Source organism: Palaemon carinicauda, chromosome 1, assembly GCF_036898095.1.
Source record: "Palaemon carinicauda isolate YSFRI2023 chromosome 1, ASM3689809v2, whole genome shotgun sequence".
Classification (NCBI taxonomy): domain Eukaryota; kingdom Metazoa; phylum Arthropoda; class Malacostraca; order Decapoda; family Palaemonidae; genus Palaemon; species Palaemon carinicauda.
The window spans coordinates 26,832,354-26,856,416 of record NC_090725.1 but is presented as its reverse complement, the minus strand read 5'-3'; the positions used below and the strand labels follow the sequence as shown (position 1 = coordinate 26,856,416).

At 40.0% G+C, this 24,063-nt stretch overlaps 1 protein-coding gene across 6 annotated transcripts in view; it reads left to right on the top strand.

Moving 5' to 3' along the window:
* Nucleotides 1-24,063, top strand: part of LOC137647297 (nuclear pore complex protein Nup98-Nup96-like) — a 181,947-nt gene that overhangs the window by 85,855 nt on the left and 72,029 nt on the right. For all 6 annotated transcript variants that reach the window (XM_068380719.1, XM_068380711.1, XM_068380726.1 and 3 more), the window contains exons 15-19: nt 920-1,087; nt 2,828-3,061; nt 13,235-13,325; nt 13,711-13,881; nt 21,820-21,954. In XM_068380719.1, the coding sequence (XP_068236820.1) occupies nt 920-1,087; nt 2,828-3,061; nt 13,235-13,325; nt 13,711-13,881; nt 21,820-21,954 (799 nt within the window). The remainder of the gene's footprint in view (nt 1-919; nt 1,088-2,827; nt 3,062-13,234; nt 13,326-13,710; nt 13,882-21,819; nt 21,955-24,063) is intronic.

Here is a 24,063-nt window from a genome sequence, read left to right as displayed (position 1 = left end):
ATGCTGAATCCCCTACTGCTGCTACCTCCGCGGTCATCTAAGGCATCGGAGGAAGCCCCCTGTGGCCGGGGGGCATAAAAACAATTAGAATAGTGCCAACGTTATCCCTGCGTGTCGTAAGATGCGACTAAAAGGGACGGGACGAGGGGGCTGGGAACCCCCTCTCCTGTATCTACATCTTGTGAGACATCCACAATTGTATCGTAGCTATAATAAAGCTAGTGGAATTGCTGTGTAGTACTGTATCTTATGATGGAGAAATCAAGAGAGTTTTCTAACAGTCTTGTCTTAAATGCATGCTTATTACAATATAGAGGATGGAACAGTCTGATAAGCTCTTAATGTAATGGATGGGAAGAAATAATGTTGTTTAATATGCAGTAATAACTATCTGAATGGTGGTGCCACAGATTAACATCTAGATCAATAATAGGAAATTTAATGGACCACAACCTTTTTTCCAATAAATTATACTGTATTTAGTAAATTGTTAACCCTTTTATCCCCAGGCTATTTGGAAATTTCCAACCCTTAACCCCCAGGGGGTTATTTTTTTCCCAGCACATTTTGCAGTCTATTTTTTTTAAATTGCTCTAACAGCCTTAATTTTTGTCATAGAGAGGTCAGGTTGGTCTCATTCTCTTTGAAAATGCCTGAATTTTCTCAAAAAATTATCAAAAATATGAAGAAAAAAAATTTTTATAGCATTTTTTTGCAAGGACGTACCGGTACGTCCATGGGGGTAAAGGGATGGCTTTTGTGAAACGTACCAGTACGTCCTTTGGGGGTAAAAGGGTTATGTTACAGTACATAAAAGTATGGAGATTGATGATGTAATTGTCAATTTTTTTTCTGTGGTTTTAACTTCTTACACCCAAGCTTGATTGCATTTGTTTAATTCAATTGTTTTATTTTACAGATTACACTTGACTGCGTCTGGCCAGTAGACAAAACAACTCGTCAGTTGATTAAATCTCCCGAAAGGTTACAGACCATGGGATGGTCACATTACTTAGAACGTCAGTGTGTCAAAATGGATACAAACTTTATTGAGTACCGTCCTGTCACTGGATCTTGGGTCTTTAAGGTAAGTCACTTTGAAAGAATTTATAGTTGTAGGAATTTAATGGTTATCATGTTGTCATAATCTTCAATCATTTTCATTTAGAAAAAATAAGTATATTATTTCATGTTGAAAAATAATGCAAAGCTAGAATTTATATAAAATTTCTGATGATTTGATAACATTTTTGCTTGGTAGAAAAGAAAATTCTTTTTAAGAAAGCTCTTTTAAAGTATAATATTGAAATAATATTGAAGATGTTCAGCACTATGCAATAATCATATTTCTTATAAAAATTAAAAACCTTAGTCAAACCAAAATAAAATTTTGCTTTGGTAGTTAGCTTATGTCAACATCGACCCTTTGTCTTCCGACTCCAGTGTTATGCTATAAACTGAAATATTTTTATAATGAGAGCTGAGCATATTTCATTTTATGATATGATATCCTTTAAGAACTGTGAAGAGGAAAAATGCCTTTTTAGTTAAAAAGTAATGATGTATAAAAATACCAAATCAGTAGCATGGTTGAAAATTTTAATTCATTTATGCAAAACACACACACACACACACACACACACAAATGAGTGTGAGTGTAAAATGAAATGAGGAAAGGAATAAAGATAATACATTGTAAAAAAGGGTATAATTAATAAACTATACTGAAATTAGCAGTAAGAATGGTTGAATAACAAAATGGAAAAATAAGTAAAAAAGAAAAAAGATTGGGAGGAATATTTTAGTATTTGGGTCAACATTCCCTTTACTTGAAATAACTATACAGCAGCCTACTGTGCAGAGTTATGATGGGATGGTGCCCAATTTACAAAAATTTCCCGTTGCTAACGGTTCAGCGACAGTGGTTAAGTGGATTATTAATGCATATTTTTTTTGTTGAAATTGTAGATCAATAACGGATAGTTAGATGAACAGTTAGGGAGTTAACAGATAAGATTTTAATATATAGGCCTATATGCCTTTAGAAACTCTATTTCACCTTTAATATGAGTAATAACTCATTTTTGGCAAAACAAATTTTTTCATCTTAGAAACTCGTTACTGTACTTTTAGAATATTTCACTACCTTTGCCAGACATTTTTGTTGTAAGTGGAGCAAAATAAAGAATGACCAAAAGATATAGCCACTCCCACTGATCATTAGATTTTATACAGTTGGTATTTGCAAGCAATTTTTCTTCACCCAAGAGGTTACTGCACTGTAATTTTTCAGTGGCTACTTTCCTCTTTGTAAGGATAGAAGAGACACTTTAGCTGAGTTAAGAAGCTCTTCTAGGAGAAGGACACTCCAAAATCAAACCATTGTTTTCTAGTCTTGGGTAGTTCCATAGCCTCTGTACCATGGTCTTCTACTGCCTTGGGTTAGAGTTCTCTTGCTCCAGGGTACACTCGGGCACACTATTCTATCTTATTTCTCTTCCTCTTGTCTTGTTAAAGTTTTTATAGTTTATATAGGAGATATTTATTTTAATTTTACTGTTCTTGAAAAATGTTATTTTTCCTTGTTTCCTTTCCTCCCTGGGCTATTTTCCATGTTGGAGCCCCTGGGTTTATACCATCCTAATTTTCCAAGTAGGGTTGTAGCTTAGCAATTAATGATAATAATAATATAGAGAAACAGACATGTTTGATCTTATTTTGAAAATAAAGACAAGCCTATATTGTTTACATGAGAACCACTGTATATAAAGGTTATTAAATTTTTAGGAGAGATTTATATGTAATCAGTATTTTTCTCTTTTTTCAGGTAAAGCATTTCTCCAAATATGGACTTCAAGAGGAGAATGAAGAAGAGATGGATACTCTTCCGGCTGGTGGGGCTCCACCTACTCAAACTGTAAGCAAAAGTTTTGTGACAGTACCTGTACCTCTTCCCCCCATATCCACCCGGGCAGCTGGACCGCCTGTAACTGCAACATCTCTCACATCCCCACCCCAGTTCTTAAGTCACATTGGTGCTTCAGCTTTCACATGTAAATCGGTGAGTGAGAATTTGTTTCATTAATGTGGCAGGTAGAGGTTCTTGGTAATTCTTGTGATGTAGAAACAAAGATTTTTAATACCCTAATGTATTGACTGACATACGTATGTTTTTAATTAGTATTGGCAAATTTCTAAGTGGGTGTATGTTTATATTAGGAGTATTTTTGAGTAGATGTATGTATGTGAGGTGTGTCTTTTTCAGTGATGTCATATTTGCATGAAAATAGATGCCATATACTATTTGCCATTCATTTATTGTTATTGCCTTCGCTAGCGCATCTACTGGTCAGAAAATATGATGGTAATTTAATACTCTTGCATTTTTCAAAAGTTCTTGTCTAGATGTTTCCTTGTAAGCATGCACATAGCTTTCAGCATGAGATAATGTTATTTTTTTGCCCTTGTGCTTGTGCTTAGCAGTATAGAGGAAAGAAATGTTGAGAGGCGTGTGGTGTGCGTATAGCCAATTTGGCATTGTAAGATATTTATAAATGCCTTCTCATGAAAGAAGATGATATGTATTGCATTGCTTTCACCAGTGGTAATTTTTTACATGGGTGAACAGAACTTTCCCATCTTTTACTTAGTATATAGGCCGCTATCTTTCTGGTTTCCTGTAACATGGAAGTGGTCTGAATTTATTCAGTTTTTTAATGTTAAATCACTTATCAAGTTATCAGATATGAGTATGTTGTAACCAGCCTATGATTGACTATGATATTAATTATATACATTTTTAGTTTTCCTTGCACGGTCATGATGTGATGTAGTTTGCATAATTTTTGTAGGTATCTTTACTGTAAGATACTAATATAAAGTCAGTGATATGAAAAATAAAGATTATATAAGATTTTTATCTGCATATAATTATAGCAAAATGTATTTGTACTAATTCCATAAGAATCCTGTTTACCTTTTTTGATTATTGGAATCCTCTTTAATCCATATGAATAAAAGGAGCAACTTTAGTGGAAGAGCAAGTGAATTGGTAGATAGAGAGCTGAAACCTCTTTTCATCATTGTCTTGGATTTTTGTTTTAATTATACCTTCCCCTTTATTTGGTAAAACTATGACACAGTTGTGGTTAATGGGGTTGTGAGGGTAAGCTTGCTAATTTGTGATTAAATTTGGTTGTGACGGTAAACATGCTAACTTGTAGTGATTGGGATTGTGAAGGTGAGCCTGCTAATGTTTTAAACCACGTACCCATACCCAACTCCGAGTCATGGCTTTTGGCAGATGTGAGAGTCAACGCTTGTCTTGAGCTGTGATAAAGGACAAATTAATTAATAACTGAAATTATTAATATCAAAATGTTAAGAAAAACAAACTACAGAACAGTGATTTGAATGTAAAGAAGTGGAAAAAATATACAAGTCGCGTATATGTGGAGAGATGAACAGTGCTACAAAACGAAGAGTGAACAAGCCAAAAAATGTGGCTGTTCTCTAGTGAAACAAAAAGTGAATAGAAAGCTAAAAAAAAGATAAAAGTCTGTAAGCAAGGATAACAGCAAAAAGTAGTGATAAATGCAGGGACTGCAAAAATAAAATAAGGAGAAACAAAGAAGGACATATGTGATGAGTTTGATGTGTGGTAACATGTCATGTCCATGAGTGTGATGTGTGGTAACATGCCATGTACCAAAGAATATCCAGAGATATGTATAGGGCTCTTGGAGAACGTGAGGATTTAATGTGGCTTCGCAATAATTGCCAAAGGGAACAAAAGTCATTAAGATGAAGGAGCTAGAAGAAAAAACAAAACGTTGAATGCGAAACTCAAGGAACTAGAAGAAAAAGGGTAAAAAATGAGAGTGATCGAAAAGGCGCTGAGGAGGGTGAAAAAGAAAATAATGGAAGAGGTCATAAGTACTGTACAGTAAATGATAGGGTAAATCAGAATGAATCTTGAAATATAGGGTTAAATCAAGTATAAGTAGTTAAAACAAAATTGATGTGGGAACTAGAAGAGGAGGATGATAAAAGAAAGAGATTGTGGGAAGATACTAATTGGTGTAATGTACCAGAGTGAAAGGGAGGTAGCATGGGAAAGAAAAAATGAGGATAGTGAGGATACTAAATGGTGATAAGATATTTTAAAAAATAGTTTAGAGTTTGAGCAGATAAGAGATGGAGCCAGTAATAAGACAGGGAAGCAAAATGAGGTGGGGGAAGGGGGTGACCTTAGCCAGTTCGAATTAGACAAAAAAAATAGTCATGAAATAGAAAATAATAAAAGGTGCTATATAACTAAAACGAGAGAAGGATCCCTTGAAGAAAAAAGTAGAAACATCAAAGGATATGACTAAAAAAAAGAAAGATAGACACTGTGTCAAAGGTTTTGGTAAATCTCAAAAACATAGTAAAGGAGGAAATGGATGGATGAATAAAAAAAGGGAAACTTCTCAGGGAACACGAGTCCACAGAGGAGGAGGTAGGGCTGGGAGAAGCACAAATTAGGGGAAAAAATGCAGCATTGAACATGGAATGGCATAATGGAAAAAATAAAACAATTAGTTTCAAAATGATTAATGTTCATGGTTTAACAAAGCAAAAAGGCATAGAGATGGAGAGTGGTAAACAATAGTTTTGACATCAATATAGTAGTATTAATTGAAACACAAAGAACAATCGATAAGGTTAGTATGAGTAATAGAATGATTAAAAAAGAATATGGAGGGATTTTAAAGATAAAAAGGGATGGGTTTTAATGGTGCTATTCAAAGAGAAATAAGGATAAGACATGCAAAAAATACAGACAAAGAATCCAGATATATCAGATATGAAAGGGAGTATCCTTAAAATTAAAATGTGACATTTGGGGGGTTGGGGTACAGGGAAGGGAAAGAAAGAAACATAGTGATAAGGGCAGAGTTATTAGAACAAAAAAATTCAAGTAGTGAAGAAGATGAAGCCCGAATCATAAAGGGAGATTTTAATGGTCATTTCAGATTCTTGGGATATTGAGAGGAAAGTGAAAATAAAATACTAGAGTTGATAGATAATAAAAACCATAATATTGAATATCGATGAATAGTGTAAAGGAAAGTATACCTGGGAGATAGAGAACCAAAAAATTCTTATAGACCAAGTGATGTTTAATGAAGCAGTGTATGGAAACTTCAAAGAAATGGACATAGACGAAGAAAAGAGAAAGTAGATGTCTAACCATAATCTGGTCCAGGTAGAGGTCATCATGAAAAAGTCGGTCGAAAATTACTAAAAAGGAATTTGGGAAGAAAGTATGTAATGCAAAGCATGAAAAAAGTCTCATAGAATATAGGGAAGATAAAAAATATCATAGAGTAGAGATTTTGCAAGGATGGAACTATGTGATGAGGTAGAAGAGGCAGCAAAAAGGAAGCTGCAAGCAAAGTGCAGATGGAGAACAGGTAGGGAAGAAAAAGCAAAGAACAAGAAGAGGAGAAAACTTAACAGACAAAAACGATACCTGACAGGGGAAGAAAAGGAAAAAGTGTTTCAACTCTATAAACAATAAAAAGAGAACTTAAATTGCAGTAAAGGAAGAAATGTGAAAATGAAAATCAAGCTAATAAACTTAAAAAGGATAGGAATAAACTATTGAAAAACATTGATAAACTAAAGAGGGAAAAGAAAAATGAAGAGGAAATATAAATATATGATGAAAATGGAGAAAAATTGACAAAAACAAAACAAATAGATATGTTCTGGGGTGAAAGCATATACAAAATGCATGAAAACAAAATTAAAGGTTTGGAATAATGAAGAAAAACGGTTGAATAGATAATTAAAGGAAATAGAAGGGGAAGAAAGTGCACTAGGACAGACATTCCCCAGAGAAATAAGAGAGCACATGGACATGAGTTCCTATAGAAATAAAAATAACCAAGGAATATCCCCAACATAACTGAGGAATAAGTTTAGAAAACTTAAGAAAAATGAAAGATAAAAAGGCAGTGGGACCCAATGCACTAAAATCTGTACTGTGTAAAACTTTAATAAAAAAAAGCAAATGTTCAGAAATAACTGGCCTTCGAGAGGAACATGGCGGTGGGCCAGATCCTGAAGGCAGGCACTTGGTCCAGACAGTCCACCTTTACGGCTCACTACCTAAATGACTGCTGCTAAAATGAGATAAATGTAAACAAGAAGCCTGAAAAGTGGAAAACAAAAAACGAAAATGATGAAAAAATCAAGAAACCCTCAGTTGAAGATTGACCAACAAATGCATCATACAAGATATTTATGGCTGTTATGAAAGATGAAACATGAGATCACTTAAAGAAAAATATGGAGATGAAAGAAACACAAGCCAGATTCACAGAAAGGAAGGAAAGAAGATATGCTGACAGGAATATGTCCAAAAAGATCTTTTCCAGCTGGTGTCTCACACTGCTAAAAGGAATAGCCAAAAGAATTCTTCTCCAGCTGGTCCTACTTTATTACTAACAGGAATATGGAAACAAAATTTCCAGCTGGTATTACTTTACTGCTAACAGGAATAGACAAAAGAATTCTTCTCCAGCTGGTCCTACTTTATAAGTAACAGGAATATGGAAAAAAAATCTCCAGCTGGTGTCTCACTCTACTGCTAAAAGGAATAGCCTAAAGAATTCTTCTCCAGCTGGTCCTACCTCATAACTAACAGGAATATGGAAAAGAAATCTCCAGCTGGTATTACTTTACTGCTAACAAGAATAGACAAAAGAATTCTTCTCCAGCTGGTCTTAACTTTATTGCTAACAGGAATATTAAGAAAAATCTTTTGCAGCTGGTCTTACTTTACGGCTAACAGGAATAGGCAAAAAAAAATTTCCAGCTGGTCTTGCTTTATTACTAACAGAAATGTGGAAAAAATCTTTTACAGCTGGTACTCTACTGCTAAAAGGAATATGGAAAAAAATCTCCAGCTTGTATTACTCTACTGCTAACAGGAATAGGCAAAAGACTTTTTCTCAAGCTGGTCTTACTTTATTGCTAACAGGAATACAGTATGGAAAAAAAATTTCCAGCTAGTCTTACTTTACTGCTAACAGGAATAGACAAAAGAATTCTTCTCCAGCTAGTCTTTACTGCTAACAGGAATATGGAAAAAAAAATTCCAGCTAGTCTTACTTTACTGCTAACAGGAATATGCAAAATGAATTCTTCCCCAGCTGGTCTTCTTTTACTGCTAATGGGAATAGGCAAATAAAATTCTTTTCCAGCTGGTCTTACTTTATTGCTAACAGGAATACGCAAAAAAAAAAAAAAAAAAAATGCAGCTGGTCTTGTACTTAACTGTTAAAAAGAATACCCAAAAAGAAAAATCTTAACCAGCTGATCATACTTTACTGCTAACAGGAATATGCAAAAAAGAAAGAAAAAATTATCACAAATGTCATATAATTAATTTTAAACATGTAATACATAAACATAGGTAACATGTAATAGAAAAAATTATGATTTCAATGTTGAAAAGTCAGTAGTGTTTACCAGTTGTAGTTTCAAAATTCCTTTGAATAATTGCACATTATGTATTGGTAATAAAGTACTTTTTAATCTATTTTGTTTATTTTCTTCCTTACTTGTTTATTCTTTTACACTTTCGTGTGTCTATGCCCATAAAGCTTTTAGCTTACATACATATATACATATACCAAGGCACTTCCCCCAATTTTGGGGGGTAGCCGACATCAACAATGAAACAAAACAAAAAAGGGGACCTCTAATCTCTACGTTCCTCCAGCCTAACAAGGGACTCAACTGAGTTTAGATGGTACCAGCTTTAGCTTACCATAATTATTTTTATGTTAAAGGGTCCTGCTGGTTAGCCAACATATGGTGGTATAGAGCTAAAAACTCAAAATCCTGAAAAAAATTCACGGAGCTTTGTATGAGAATGGAAAATAAGTTTATGAAATATTTTGTCAAAATTCCTCTTACTCTCATAGTTACAAGGTAATTAGGAAAGTAACTTAATAAGCCAAAATTAATTTTTGATACAAGAAAATGCAATATTTCACCTGTTATTGTAAATTTTGATAATTATTACATTTTATTATCAACCAAATTGTGAGCAATGGCATAAAAACAAATCGAATAGCGCCAACGTATCCATGCGTGTGGCGACTAAATAGGACGGGACAAGGGGGCTGGGAACCCCCTCTCCTGTATTATAATCCTGTGAGAGATCAAAGAGGTGGAGCTGGGGAAGAGTGACTGCTCCCCGCACTCTAGTTTTGGGGTGTTTGAATGTGCGTGGATGTAGTACAATAGAGAGTAAAATATGTGAGATTGGAAGTATGTTTAGGAACAGAAAGATGGATATCTTGGCTTTTGTGTGAGACAAAGATAAAAGGGAAAGGTGAAGTGCTGTTTGGTGAAATGTCTGGTAGAGTGTCTGGGATTGAAAGGGGAAGAGCAAGAGGAGGTATGTCTTTATTGCTGAGTGAATGGATGACAGGTGAAGAAGTGGAATGGAGGGGGATATCATCTAGATTTATGTGGGTAAGGGTTAGGTTGAGTAGGGAATGTTGGGCTTTTGTCAGTGTGTGTGGGCCAGGTTGTGAGAAAAGTGAAGAAGAGTGGAATGAGTTCTGGAATGAATTAACTAGGTGTGTAGAAGGACTGGGTAGAAGGAATTATATAGTTGTCATGGGTGACTGAAGTGCTAGAGTGGGCGCTGGAGAGGTAGAAGGTGTCAATGGGAAGTATGGCGTACCAGGTGAAAATGAGAGTGGTGAGAGACTGGTAGATATGTGTGTTGAGCAAGAGATGGTGATAAGTTCTAGTTTTTTTTAAAAAGAAAGATAAAAGCAAGTATACATGGGTAAGAGTGGCAAATGGAAGAGTGGTAGAAAGGGCGTTAATGGATTATGTATTGATAACTAAAAGAATGTTTGGAAGATTGAAAGACGTGCACGTGTTTAGGGATATGGCTAACGGTATGTCTGATAATTTTTTGGTGGAAGGAAAATTAGTTGTAGCAAAAGAGTGGGGGAATAGAGTAGGTGGATGTAAAAGGGAGCTAGAGAAGGTTGAAAAGCTAATAAAACGGGGTGGTAAAAAGTGTTTATCAAGAAAGGTTGAAAATGGCATATGACGCAGTGAAAGTAAGAGAAACTGGTAATTTAGAGGGGGAGTGGAAGTTAGTAAAAGAAAATTTTGTTGGGATTGCAAGTGATGTGTGTGGTAAGAAGTTTGTTGGAGGCAGCATGAGGAGGGCCAGTGAATGAAGGAGTGAAGGTAAAAGTAGAAGAAAAAAAGAGGGCTTTTGAAGAATGGCTGCAGAGTAATAGTGTAGAGAAGTATGAAAGATATAGAGCGAAAAATGTGGAAGTAAAGCGCAAGGTAAGTGAGGCAAAGAGGGCAGCTGACCTGAGGTGGGGTCAGGGATTGTGTCATTCATATGATGAGAATAAGAAGTAGTTTTGGAAAGAAGTGAAGAGAGTAAGGAAGGCTGGTTCAAGAATTGAAGAGACAGTGAAAGATGGAAATTGAAGGTTGTTTAAAGGAGAGGAGGCAAGGAAAAGTTGGGCGGAATATTTTGAAAGTTTACTGAATGTTATGGATAATAGGGAGACAGATATAATTGCTGTTGCAGGTGTTGAGGTTCCGGTGATGGGAGATGAGAATGAGAGAGAGATTACAAGAGAGGAAGTGAGGAGAGCACTAGATGAAACGAGAGTAGGAAAAGCATCTGGTATGGATGGTGTGAGAGCTGAGATGTTGAAGGAAGGGGGTATGACTGTACTTGAATGGTTGGTGAGATTGTTTAATATGTGTTTTGTGTTGTCAATGGTACCAGTAGATTGGGTTTGTGCGTGTACTGTATTGTACCACTATATAAGGGTAAGGGAGATGTGCATGAGTGTTGTAATTCAAGGGGTATTAGTTTGTTGAGTGTAGTTGGAAAAGTCTATGGTAGAGTACTGATTAATAGGATTAAGGATAAAACAGAAAATAGAATCTTAGAAGTACAGGGTGGTTTTAGAAGAGGTAGGGGTTGTATGAATCAGATTTTTACAGTTAGGCAGATATGCGAGAAGTATTTAGCAAAAGGTAAGGTGGTGTATGTTGCGTTTATGGATCTGGAGAAAGCGTATGATAGAGTTGATAGGGAAGCAATGTGGAATGTGATGATGTTATATGGAGCTGGTGGAAGGTTGTTGCAAGCAGTGAAAAGTATCTACAAAGGTAGTAAAGTATGCGTTAGGATAGGAAATCAAGTGAGCGATTGGTTTCCGGTGAGAGTGGGGCTGAGACAGGGATGTGTGATGTCGCCATGGTTGTTTAACTTGTATGTTGATGGAGAGGTGAATGCTTGAGTGCTTGGACGAGGATTAAAACTGGTAGACGAGAATGACCATGAATGGGAGGTAAATCAGTTGTTGTTTGCAGATGATACTGTACTGGTTGCAGACACAGAAGAGAAGCTTGGCCGATTAGTGACAGAATTTGATAGGGTGTGTGAAAGAAGGAAGTTGAGAGTTAATGTGGGTAAGAGTAAGGTTATGAGATGTATGAGAAGGGATGGTGGTGCGAGGTTGAGTGTCATGTTGAATGGAGAGTTACTTGAGGAGGTGTGTCAGTTTAAGTACTTGGGGTCTGTTGTTGTAGCAAATGGAGTGGAAGCAGATGTACGTCAGAGAGTGAATGAAGGACGCAAAGTGTTGGGGGCAGCTAAGGGAGTAGTAAAAAATAGAGGGTTGGGCATGAATGTAGAGTTCTGTATGAGAAAGTGATTGTACCAACTGTGATGTATGGATCGAAGTTGTGGGGAATGAAAGTGACGGAGAGACAGAAATTGAATGTGTTTGAGATGAAGTGTCTAAGGAGTATGGCTGGTGTATCTCGAGTAGATAGGGTTAGGAACGAAGTAGTGAGGGTGAGAACGAGTGTAAGAAATGAGTTAGCAGCTAGAGTGGATATTAATGTATTGGAGTGGTTTGGCCATGTTGAGAGAATGGAAAATGGTTGTCTGCTAAAGAAGGTGATGAATGCAAGAGTTGATGGGAGAAGTACAAGAGGAAGGCCAAGGTTTGGGTGGATGCATGGTGTGAAGGAAGCTCTGGGTGTTAGGAGGATAGATGTGAGAAAGGCAAGAGAGCGTGGTAGAAATAGGAATGAATGGCAAGCGATTGTGACGCAGTTCTGGTAGGCCCTGCTGTTTCCTCCGGTGCCTTGGTTGACCGCGGAGGTAGCAGCAGTAGGGGATTTACCGTTATGAAGCTTCATCTGTAGTGGATAATGGGCGAGGGTGGGCTGTGGCACCCTAGCAGTACCAACCGAACTCGGTTGAGTCCCTTGTCAGGTTGGGAGGAATGTAGAGAGGAGAGGTCCCCTTTTTGTTTCATTTTTTTTTTATGCTGGCCACCCCCCAAAATTGGGGGTAGTGCCTTGGAGAGAGAGAGAGAGAGAGAGAGTGTGTGTTTTTAAAGTATATCTTCTTCAGTATTCTTTTTAAAGGTATTGCATTGAAATTTGATAACTTGGAAAGACATTAATAGAACATTCAAGTGGATCCCTTAACAGTATTATAATTCCCTTTGTTTACAAGATTTAAGGTACTTGTTTAATATCAGTCTATGTATGGGGGCATGTAGGAGAATGATGTTGATAAAAATTGCATTAAATGTGATTAGCAATTGAAAAATACTTGAATATATCTACTTTGCCCCATTTTATTTATTGATTTGTTGTACAATAGAGAGGCATCTGCAGTAGCGTATTGTTGTACAGTTGTCAGCTTAACCCTTTTACCCCCAAAGGACGTACTGGTACGTTTCACAAAAGCCATCCCTTCACCCCCATGGACGTACCGGTACGTCCTAGCAAAAAAATGCTATAAAAATTATTTTTATCATATCTTTGATAATTTTTTGAAAAAATTCAAGAATTTTCCAAGAGAATGAGACCAACCTGACCTCTCTATGACAAAAATTAAGGCTGTTAGAGCAATTTAAAAAATATATACTGCAAAATATGCTGGGAAAAAAATAACCCTTGGGGGTTAAGGGTTGGAAATTTCCAAATAGCCTGGGGGTAAAAGGGTTAACATCAATACACAAATTTGGTTTGGATGGAAAAATACATTTCGCCTTGTTCATGAAACGTATCAAAGTAAAACTGAAAATGCCTTATTAAGTATGAAAATGAATGAGTGTTCTTGTGTTTATAAAGTTTGTATTTTTATGCTTTACAGGTTCAGCCTAGATATTTGGATAGTCCCTCTCTCCAGGATTCGCAAGTTCTTGATGAGGATTTCATTGAGCCTGATGTTGCCCAAGAGCCAGGTTGGTTTTTTATAATTCTCATTTTTATGAATAGTACTTACCTGGCAGTTATATATATATAGCTGATTTAGAGATATCTGCTATATATATATAAAACTGCCAGGTAAGTATTCATAAAACTTTGTTTTATCATAAAAACTCCATTTTTATGAATAGTACTTACCTGGCAGTTATATATATATAGCTGATATCTCTAAATCAGCTATATGTATATAACTGCCAGGTAAGTATTCATAAAACTTTGTTTTATCATAAAAACTCCATTTTATATTTAAACAAATTTCCTGATTTATTTTTCCTGAAGGCTAAATGGTACTTGATTATTTTTGTACATAAATAATTTACATCGTTTGTTTTAGTAGTGATTTACCAATTTTGTTCGCAGAGGAAAGTGCTGCTCTTAGTGTGTTGTCTCCAAGTGATGAGCGCCTTACTGTGGCTTCCAAGGTACCACCAAGGGCTGTCCAGTTAGCAAAACTACAATTGTTTATCGACGATGATGAAGATGGACAAAACATTGTCAGGGAAACTACTCCTACACCACAGTTAATTAAAGGTAAAAATATTTTAATGGACGTACCTGATATTCATTAGTCAACATTGTTTCCTGAAGATTTGGTAACAAGATCTAAAAAGGCAAAAATATTTGCCAAATATATTCCATAACTACTGCTAATATCCCGTTACCATATATAGATGGCTGGCAAGTGGTACTACCTTCGTAACCGTACATTTCTTATATTTCTTATTTTATTGTATTTGTGCATTTAAACATGAATTGTTCCAACACAAATACTTACCTCGAACTACCTTCTTAGGAGTTACTGGCTAACTCTACCTAACCGACCAGCTTTTTGTATAGTTTATCTCCCTCTTCTCGTTTTCTACGGGGTCAACCTCTGGCAGTGTGGTACATGCCCGAGGCTACCCCGGGGTCAGGCAGCGCGATATCTCAGGTCGACTCTCCAGTAAGTTTCTGGTCGCGACGTGATATACATCTCGCCGCGCTCTCTCTTACCTGTGCGACCCTCGTGTCCCGCAATCCTTTGTGCTTACCGCGTGTTGCCTACGTGTTTTCATTTCACTTTCCCATTCATCCTTGTGTCTCTTGGTGTGTTAGCGTTGTGTTATGGAGCATCCTCGTCGTTGCCCTGGGCCTGTGGCTGGGAAGTCTTGCGGGGCTTTCCTCTCCAAGCCTGAGGTTGATCCCCACTCCCTGTATTCCACGTGTAGGGGGAAAGTGTGTTCCCCTGCCTCTACGTGCCCGGAATGTCTGATTGGACTGAGATCCAGTGGGTGCGCTTCGGGGTGAAGAAGAAGAAGGCAACCAAGAAGATGCCTAAAGATTCAAGCATTTCTTCGCCTGCAGGTTCGCCAGACGATTCGGCAGACCGTAGCGCCCGCTCTTCTCCCCCTACCCAGCGTAGGGGACGAGGTAAGTCCGTTTCGGGGAAGAGGCCCATTGTCCTTCCCCAAGAGTCTGATTTTCCTGTGGGGGATGTGTCCAGTGTGGGGCAGGCATGTGTGGGGCCTGAGTGGAGTGCAGAAGTGTGGGTAGGAGGCGAGGGCCTGGTGCCCGCAGGTCCCGTCGCCTCGGAAGATCCTATGTGGGGTAGGCCGAGTGCCGATACTTCCCCTGCCTCGTGGCGTGTTTCGAGTGCTTCGACCGCCGGGGGAGACACGGAGAAAGGTAGTTTGAAGTCTTCGGACCCCGCCACGTGGGTGAAACCTAGGACTCCCTTCAGCTCTCCCGTTAGAGAGCAGGTAGACCAGTGGCTCTGTAAAGGACTCGCGGGGACCCCTCCGGCTCCCTCGGCTACGCTAACCCCCGTGTTTCTGCAACCGCCCGCACCTGAGAAACGACGTGATTTTCCCCCCACGGTCTTGGACGTGTCGGCCGGTCGGAGAGCTCCGTCCTCATCCTTGTCGTCGTCGGACTCTTCGTCTTATTCGTCATCAGAGGACGAAGACAGGAACCTGATCAAAAGGAAGAGGGAGAAATCCCGAAGGAAGAAAAAGTCTTGTTCCCGCTCGAGGCATGGTAGGAAACGGTCGAAGTCCTCTAAGAAAAAAGCGAGGAGGAGTAAGTCAAAGGACTGGGTGAATGTCACAGTGCCCCGGAGCGAGCTGTTTAGGTTTTCCACAGCCGCGGCTGCTTCCGGGTGGCTCCCTAGAGCCTCGCCTTTGTTGTGTCACCCTCCTAGCTCCTCCTTCGACCTAGCCGCCCGGTGGGAGGGCTCGAACCGAGACCCCCGTGCATTGTTTAACCCTACAGTAGCCTCCGCCCCTTCTTCCCTTAGGAAGGATATAAGGAGTATGAAGGAAGGCTTAGCGTCGACCACGGGCACCTTGGAGGCCTTCCTTAAGCACCAAGGGCGCCCGTTGGTCCGCATGGATCCCCCATCCACGGAGCCCCCCGTGGAACAAGGTACTCCCATGACGGATGTCTTTGTATCCACGGGGCAGACCATACCACTGGCAGGCTCGGAGGACGTTGGTAATCCCATGACGGATGCCTTCGTCCCCACGGGGCAGCCCGTACCACTGGCAGGCCCTTCGGGCGTTGTTTTTCCCACCGTCACGGCTTACCCCCGTACGGAGGAACTGGTGACGGAAGACCTGGTGGAAGGAGGGGAGTGCTCGACGGACGACATCTCCTCCTACCGTAAGGTACTGGCCCTCATCCGAAGACACCACCGGTTGGATGAGCCCAAGCCCTCAGCTGCAAAGGCAGTACTTTCCGGACTGTCCAGGATGATCGACAGTCCGGTACAACAAAAGCCATCTGTCTCTCCCTCTCGCTCAAGACGTAAAGCTGGGGATGGAACAGATTGATGGATACTTGGCAGGACTAGCAGAGGCCCCCAGAAGCCAGAGTTCCTCCAAATTTCTGCCAGGCCTAAAATCCAAGAAACGTTTTTACGTTCCTGAAGGGCATCGCGACGGTCCCCGTGCGGTGGAAGCAGCGGTGTCCGCGCTGAACCAGGGAACCTCGGAAGACAGGTCATCCACGGCCCCCGTGTGCTTTTCCCCTGGTTGGATTGGTAGTCGTGCGCTTTGGTGGGGTTTCAGGCATCACACGACCTCTCCCTTCCAGAAAATCAGGCCATGCTGCGGGACCTTGTTAGTTCTGGGGGCAAGGCTTTCAAATTCTTATCGTCCCAGTCTCTGACGGTAGCTTCGAACTGGGTCCTGAGAAAAAGAGATACTGTTTTGAGCAAACTAATGCGGAAGTTGCCTGACAGGGAAGCAAGGAGACTGAAAAATTCCTCCGTGTGGGGGAATGACATTTTCCCCATCAAGTTGGTAGAGGATACTGTGGAGAAGGTGAGGAAAGTGAGAGAGACGGATCCTAGGCCCCCGCCTATGAGGAAGACCACGTTTAGGAGAGCTCCAACGAACGTCCCTCACTCCTCACAGGCCACACCCTTGCTTCCCAGAAGAGAACTTCCTTCAACCCCTTGGCTTCAAGCCTCGCAACAGCCCACCCGTAGGACCACGGCAGGCCCTCAGTCAGCCTACAGACCCTCCTATGGTAACGCTAGGAGAGGTAGATCTGGCCGCTCCTCCAGGAGAAGGAAGGAGGAGAGGCCCCCTACTCCCGCTGGAGCCCCTAGTAGGGGGATGCCTCAGACATTTTTGGCAAGTATGGCAGGATCTCGGTGCGGATCCCTGGATGGTGACGGTCCTGAAGGAGGGCTACAGACTCCCGTTCCTGGAAGAGCCTTCCCCTCTCATCCCAGCCCAGAGGGCCGATTGGCTGGTTCCAAATGACCCCTTGAAGAGGTTGGCGCTACAAGAGGAAGTAGCGACCATGATCAACAAGGGAGCTTTGGAGACGGTGGAGAACCCCGGCCTGGGTTTCTTCAGCAGGCTCTTCCTGGTGGAAAAATTGACTGGAGGGTGGAGGCCAGTCATAGATCTCTCAGCCCTCAACAAGTTCGTCTCAAAGACGGAATTCAAGATGGATACCCCCAAGACAGTGATCGCAGCCTTGAGGGAGGGGTATTTCCTCATGTCTCTCGACCTCAAGGATGCCTACTTTCAAATCCCTGTACACCCCTCCAGCATGAAGTTCCTCAGGATCAAGTGGGAGTCCAGGGTCCTGCAGTTCAAGACCCTGTGCTTCGGCCTCTCGACGGCCCCACAAGTGTTCACGAGTGTGTTCGCCTCGATCTCGGCGTGGGCACACGAGAAAGGAATTAGACTACTCGGGTACCTGGACGACTGGTTGCTGCTTTCTGCCTCAAGGGAACAACTGAAGGAGCAAGGCGATATGTTGCTCGACCTCTGCAAGGTGTTAGGGATCACGGTCAACCTAGGGAAGTCCCAGCTAGTCCCCAGCACCAGGATGACTTCCCCTCAGAAGAAAGGTTGGCCAACCTGGAACGTATCCTTCAACCCTTCCTGACGGGACAACCCAGGAGGGCCAAGGACTGCCAGAAGTTACTGGGTCACCTGGTTTCCCTGGAAAAATTAGTACCGCAAGGGAGACTCAGGCTCCGCCCGATACAGTGGAATCTAAAGGAGTCGTGGGTCCAAGGCAAGGAACCCCACAAAGTAGTGCCAGTCCTCCCGAAGACGGGAGAGACCCTTCTTTGGTGGAGCATCAGGTCAAACACGGAGAAGGGAATGCCCTTCGCCTCCGACCCCCCGGAGATGCTGTTGTTCACGGACGCATCAAAGGAGGGCTGGGGAGCTCACCTGCTGGGAAAATCAGTAAAAGGGCTGTGGTCCAGCGAGGAGGCGTCTCTCCATATAAACATCCTGGAGATGATAGCAGTTCTAAGGGCTGTCGACAGTTTGTACACTTACTGCAAGGGAACACTGTGGCGTTAACGTGCGACAACGCCACAGTAGTGGCGTATGTAAAGAAGCAGGGAGGCATGAAGTCAAAGGCCCTCTGCGCCCTAGCCACGGAACTGTTGGAGTGGGCCACAGAAGAAGGGTTGGAACTGACGGCAAGGTTCATTCCAGGAAAGAGGAACGTGATGGCCGACGGCTTCAGCAGGGCGGGTCAGGTGATAGGTTCGGAGTGGACCCTACACCCGGAGGTAGCTCGAGCAGTCATCCTACTGTGGGGCTCCCCAGTGATAGACTTGTTCGCCACACGTCTGAATGCCCAACTCCCCGGGTTCTGTTCTCCAATCCCAGATCCGTCAGCAGCGTTCGAGGACGCCTTCCAACATCCCTGGGACGGTCTCGATGTGTACGCCTTCCCTCCCTTCAGTTTGATCAGGCAAGTGCTGAACAGAGTGAGAGGGTCGTCCAACCTGTCGATGACTTTAGTAGCACCCTGGTGGCCGGAGAGAAACTGGTTCGCAGACCTAAAGGAATTAGCTCTTCGGCCTCCTTGGCCGCTTCCGGACAGACCAGACCTCCTGCGACAACCTCACTTTCACAGGTGGCACGAAAACCCTCGATCCCTCCGCCTTCACGTGTGGAGGTTATCGAGAAGCTCCTGAAGAAAGAAGGATACTCATCGAGAACCGCGACAAGGATGTCTGGGTATCTACGGCGTTCCTCGGCAGTTGTCTACCAAGCGAAGTGAGCAGTCTTCCTGAAGTGGTGTGCATCCAAAAACATCAGGCCCTTAGGGGCGTCGATCCAGGACATTGCAGACTTTCTGGTGTACCTGAGAGACGATGTGGGTTCGTCCATCCCAGCCATCAAGGGAGTTCGAGCAGCCCTAGGTCAAGTCTTCCTCCTTAGAGGCATTGACTTGGGAGCCTCGAGGCACATCTCGATGCTCATCCGTAGTTTTGAGCAATCATGTCCCCCCCCAGGAGGTACGGGTTCCGCAGTGGGACTTGGCAAGAGTCCTCAAAGTTCTGTCAGAACCGCCCTTCGAACCTCTCAGGAACATTTTAGACAGAGAACTCACCCTTAAAACAGCTTTTCTTTTAGCCCTGGCCTCGGCGAAAAGATTTAGCGAGTTACACGGCCTCTCTTACGAGGTCTCACACTCCAAAGGGTGGAGGGAAGTTGTCTTTAGGTTCGTCCCTAGTTTTGTGGCGAAAACGCAGAACCCAGCGTGTTGGGATCCTCGGTTCGAGGGTTTTTCGGTGCCAGCCATCCCTCGATCCGGCAACCCTAAGGATCTCCTCTTATGTCCCGTACAAACTATAAGAAAATACCTGGAGAGGACTGAAGATTGCCGCCCTCAGATCAATAATTTATTCATCTCAACAGGCCGAGTGAAGAAACCGGTCTCGAAAAATTCCATCTCTTTTTGGCTAAGACAAGTGATAAAGAGAGCCTACGAGGCTTCTGGGACCCCTCTACCTGGAAAACAGAGACCTCATGATATCAGGGCTCTGAGCACCTCTATGGCTTTCGAGAAGAACATGGCTGTGGGTAAGATCCTGAAGGCTGGGACCTGGTCTAGACAGACCACCTTCACGGAACATTATCTAAAAGATTGTACGAGAAAATCCTTTGACAAGTTTTCTATTGGCCCGGTCGTGTCGGCCCTTCAAGAGATCTAAGGTCATAGCCACAGGGTAACCGGGGGTGTTAATGCCAAGAGACACTAGTTCCTTCCTTAACCTTACCCCCCCCCTCCACTTTTTCCTTCCTTAACCTTACCCCCCCCTCCACTTTTTCCTTCCTTCCCCTGATCGAACGGGCCAGGAAGATGAGGAGAAGACCTTAATCACGGAAAGGTATAACCTTCAAGAAATTGGTTTTGAAAAAGGTAAGACATTTAGACACTCAGTGAGTTTTTTGGATAGTTTTCCCCTACTTTTCGTGCAGTTTTCAAGTGGTCTTAGAATCAAGACCTCCTTAGAGGTTCCCTCTCTCGCGTGCCTCCCCGTCGAATCCTGATTCCTGCAGGACACTTCCCACCTCCTAAAGTGTAAGTCTCCTAAGAAGGTAGTTCTAGGTAAGTAACCGTGTTGGAACAAATCACAAATTTTTAAGTAATTTGTATTTTTCCTAACATACTTACCTAGAACTACCTTCGGGTTATGGCCCTCCTATCCTTCCCCGAGAACCTGCAGGATCTAGTAATACCTATTCCAACGAAACCTACTGGAGAGTCGACCTGAGATATCACGCTGCCTGACCCCGGGGTTGCCTCAGGGCACGTACCACACTGCCAGAGGTTGACCCCGTAGAAAACGGGAAGAGGGGGGTAAACTTTACAAAAAGCTGGTCGGTTAGGTAGAGTTAACCAGTAACTCCTAAGAAGGTAGTTCTAGGTAAGTATGTTAGGAAAAATACAAATTACTTAAAAATTTGTGATTTTTCTTACTGTACTGTATGTTTTTTTCAAGGGATTTTACCATAATGTAGATGGGTTATTGCTAGTTGAACTCAAGATATCAGACATATCTTGTGATTCTTGAAAAAAATCAGGATTTTCTTCATTTAAGGAATAATAGTCTTATAGCTCTCTACCTGCTTTTGTAGAAGAATATGAAATTAATCTTGTTCCATAGTATGTCTGTAATTATTTTTGTTGTTGTATGGAAGGTTTTTATAGAAGTCTCATTACTTGTCAGTAAATACTTTCGGATTCTGAATTATATTTTATTAATGCTTAGGTCAAGTTTTTACCATTATGCATAGGGACATGTATAATATATACCCCGGGTCACCTCAGGACGCGTATCACTCCGCCTGAGGTCACCCATAGAAAATGGGAATAGGGTAAACTACACAAAATTCTGGTCGGTTGAGAAAGAGTTACCAGTAACTCCTAAGAAAGTAGTTCTAGGTAAGTATGTTAGGAAAAATACAAATTACTTAAAAATTTGTGATACAGTATTGTAATAAATTCCCTTTGTCCTCTTTTTGTGCATTTTTCATAGTAGTAAATCATTTTAAGGGGTGGATGTTTTCCAGACATTATCTACAGCTTTTTCTCTATACCTTTGATGTGGATATTCATAATATTCCATTGAAATCTATGTGAATAAATATTGTGAGCATGGTATTTGTAGGTTTCTAAGTGCATTCTTTATTTTCACCATATTCAAAACATGCTAAAGTACTCATAATATTCCATTGAAATCTATGTGAATAAATATTGTGAGCTTGGTATTTGTAGGTTTCTAAGTGCATTCTTTATTTTCACCATATTCAAAACATGCTAAAGTACTCATAATATTCCATTGAAATCTATGTGAATAAATATTGTGAGCATGGTATTTGTAGGTTTCTAAGTGCATTCTTTATTTTCACCATATTCAAAACATGCTAAAGTACTCATAATATTCCATTGAAATCTATGTGAATAAATATTGTGAGCTTGGTATTTGTAGGTTTCTAAGTGCATTCTTTATTTTCACCATATTCAAAACATGCTAAAGTACTCATAATATTCCATTGAAATCTATGTGAATAAATTTTGTGAGCATGGTATTTGTAGGTTTCTAAGTGCATTCTTTATTTTCACCATATTCAAAACATGCTAAAGTACAGGAATTTTATGGATTTCATTTGAAAACAATAGGTGATATATTTTGTTTTTCTTTTCTTTTTGTAGCCACCGCCAAGAAACTTATACTTGGTCAGGATGTAAGTCATACCAGATCATCGAGCCCAGTAGACTCAGCTGGTATGAAAGTAAAGTTTACACCGCACTCTCAAGGAGGAATTGCTGGTGAAACACCCAAAATTAGTAAGTATCATAGTTTAACTCCTTGAAATCCTTTGTCTTCGCATCTGGAGATCTCAAGTATATTGTTGATATCCTGGTTCTCAGCTCTTAAAAGGATTAAATATAATTCCAAAATTATTAACCCTTTTACCCCCAAAGGGCGTACTGGTACGTTTCACAAAAGCCATCCCTTTACCCCCATGGACATACCGGTACGTCCTTGCAAAAAAATGCTATAAACATTTTTTTTTCATATTTTTGATCATTTTTTTTTTAGAAAATTCAGGCATTTTCCAAGAGAATGAGACCAACCTGACCTCTCTATGACAAAAATTAAGGCTGTTAGAGCAATTTAAAAAAAAATACTGCAAAATGTGCTTGGAAAAAAATAACCCCTTGGGGGTTAAGGGTTGGAAATTTCCAAATAGCCTGGGGGTAAAAGGGTTAATATTATAACTTACTTTCTAAGGATTAAGTGTTGTAGCTAGATCTTATTGATTAGTAAGCAAGCTCAGCTGTTTCAATATTACAGAGGTACTTCTCAACACCTAAAACGTCTGTAGTTACAAGAGTGCTTACATTACCCAAATACCAAAGGATGATTTTTGCTACATGACACATACATGTATTTTCTGCTTAGTTCTTTTGTCCTCTCATATATTTACAGTTTTTATTATGTTTATGTTGAAATATACATAAGTGTCAGAGATTCTAACTATAAATAGTTAAGGTAAAAAGTGTAAAATTTATCCAGAAAAAGACAGTCAAGAATATATTATGAAAGCCAGCCTTGGGCTCGTGTGTCTTGTGGGTTTGAATATCTTGCCTGTTGATTATTGTCAATATACTGTATTGTGTTTTTGGCCTTTTTATTCATAGTTTGTTATAATTTGTATGTTCCAGATTGCCAAAATAAGAGATAAATGCATAAAACATTTTGGGATTATGGAACCCCTTCCCCTCTGTAGAGAACGGATTTAGCACTTAATTGAATAAAATCGCATATGTTTATTTGGCAAGCAAGTAAACATGGGAAATCACATGATAAGTTTCTCAATGACAGACATAAACTGAGTATGTCATAAATCACTTAATATTGCATTTTGGAGTTGCTGTTAGAAAGTGTACAAAGAAGACAGTGAAAGAACTGAAAGACTTGATCATGGGGATACAGTATTTTACCATTGTGTCAGCACTGATGATTCTCCCATAAACCATTTATGCCAAAAAGACTTGACTTATTGCTTTTATAGTATAGTATTGACACAGAAACAAAAGGCAAAAATTCATAAAGACTTAGTCATCCATTTTTGATGAGACAGAGAAGAATGAAGGGCAGTACTAAAATTATTTACAAAGATTTGGAGGGATTATTTATTCCATAAATGTCTGGTTGGGAAATAGTGTTGGTGCTTACTGAAAAAAAAGTGATATAGATAGAGAAAAGACAATACTAAATCTCTTCTTTGTGTAATTTCAGGGAAGGGACTCACCTCTGAAATATGATTATTATGTCTTAAGATCCTAGCTGTGAGGTAAAATTGTCGAGAAAATAATCCATACAAAAGTTTTCAAGTATTCAATCGGTCTACAAAAATAATTTGAAGCCCAATTTCTCAAAATAGTAAATTTTCTGAGAAAAATTTATTTAACTATTTATTATAGATTGATTTTTGTTATTTAGATATGAAAAGATAAGGAATGTTATAGCCTACATTATGTACATTTACGATTAGCAAAATCAATAAATTTTCATTTGAAAAATAGTAACCTTTACAAGTAATATATATATATATATATATATATATATATATATATATATATATATATATATATATATATATATATATATATATATATATATATATATATATAAACAAGAACATGTATACATATATAAAAAATTAAATATCAAGAGAATTATACATGTACATCTTTTTTTTTCAAAAGGTTTTTGAATAAAATAAATGTAGACAAATAAGTAGTTTGATGTAACTGTAAAATGACACTTTTAATGGGGCTAAGTTGCCCTCCATAACCGGATATTTCTAAATTTATGTCTAATCTGAATGTCTTCACCAGTCTTTGTTTCTTGCCTCTATCCTCTTTTGTAATATGATCCAATGTAAC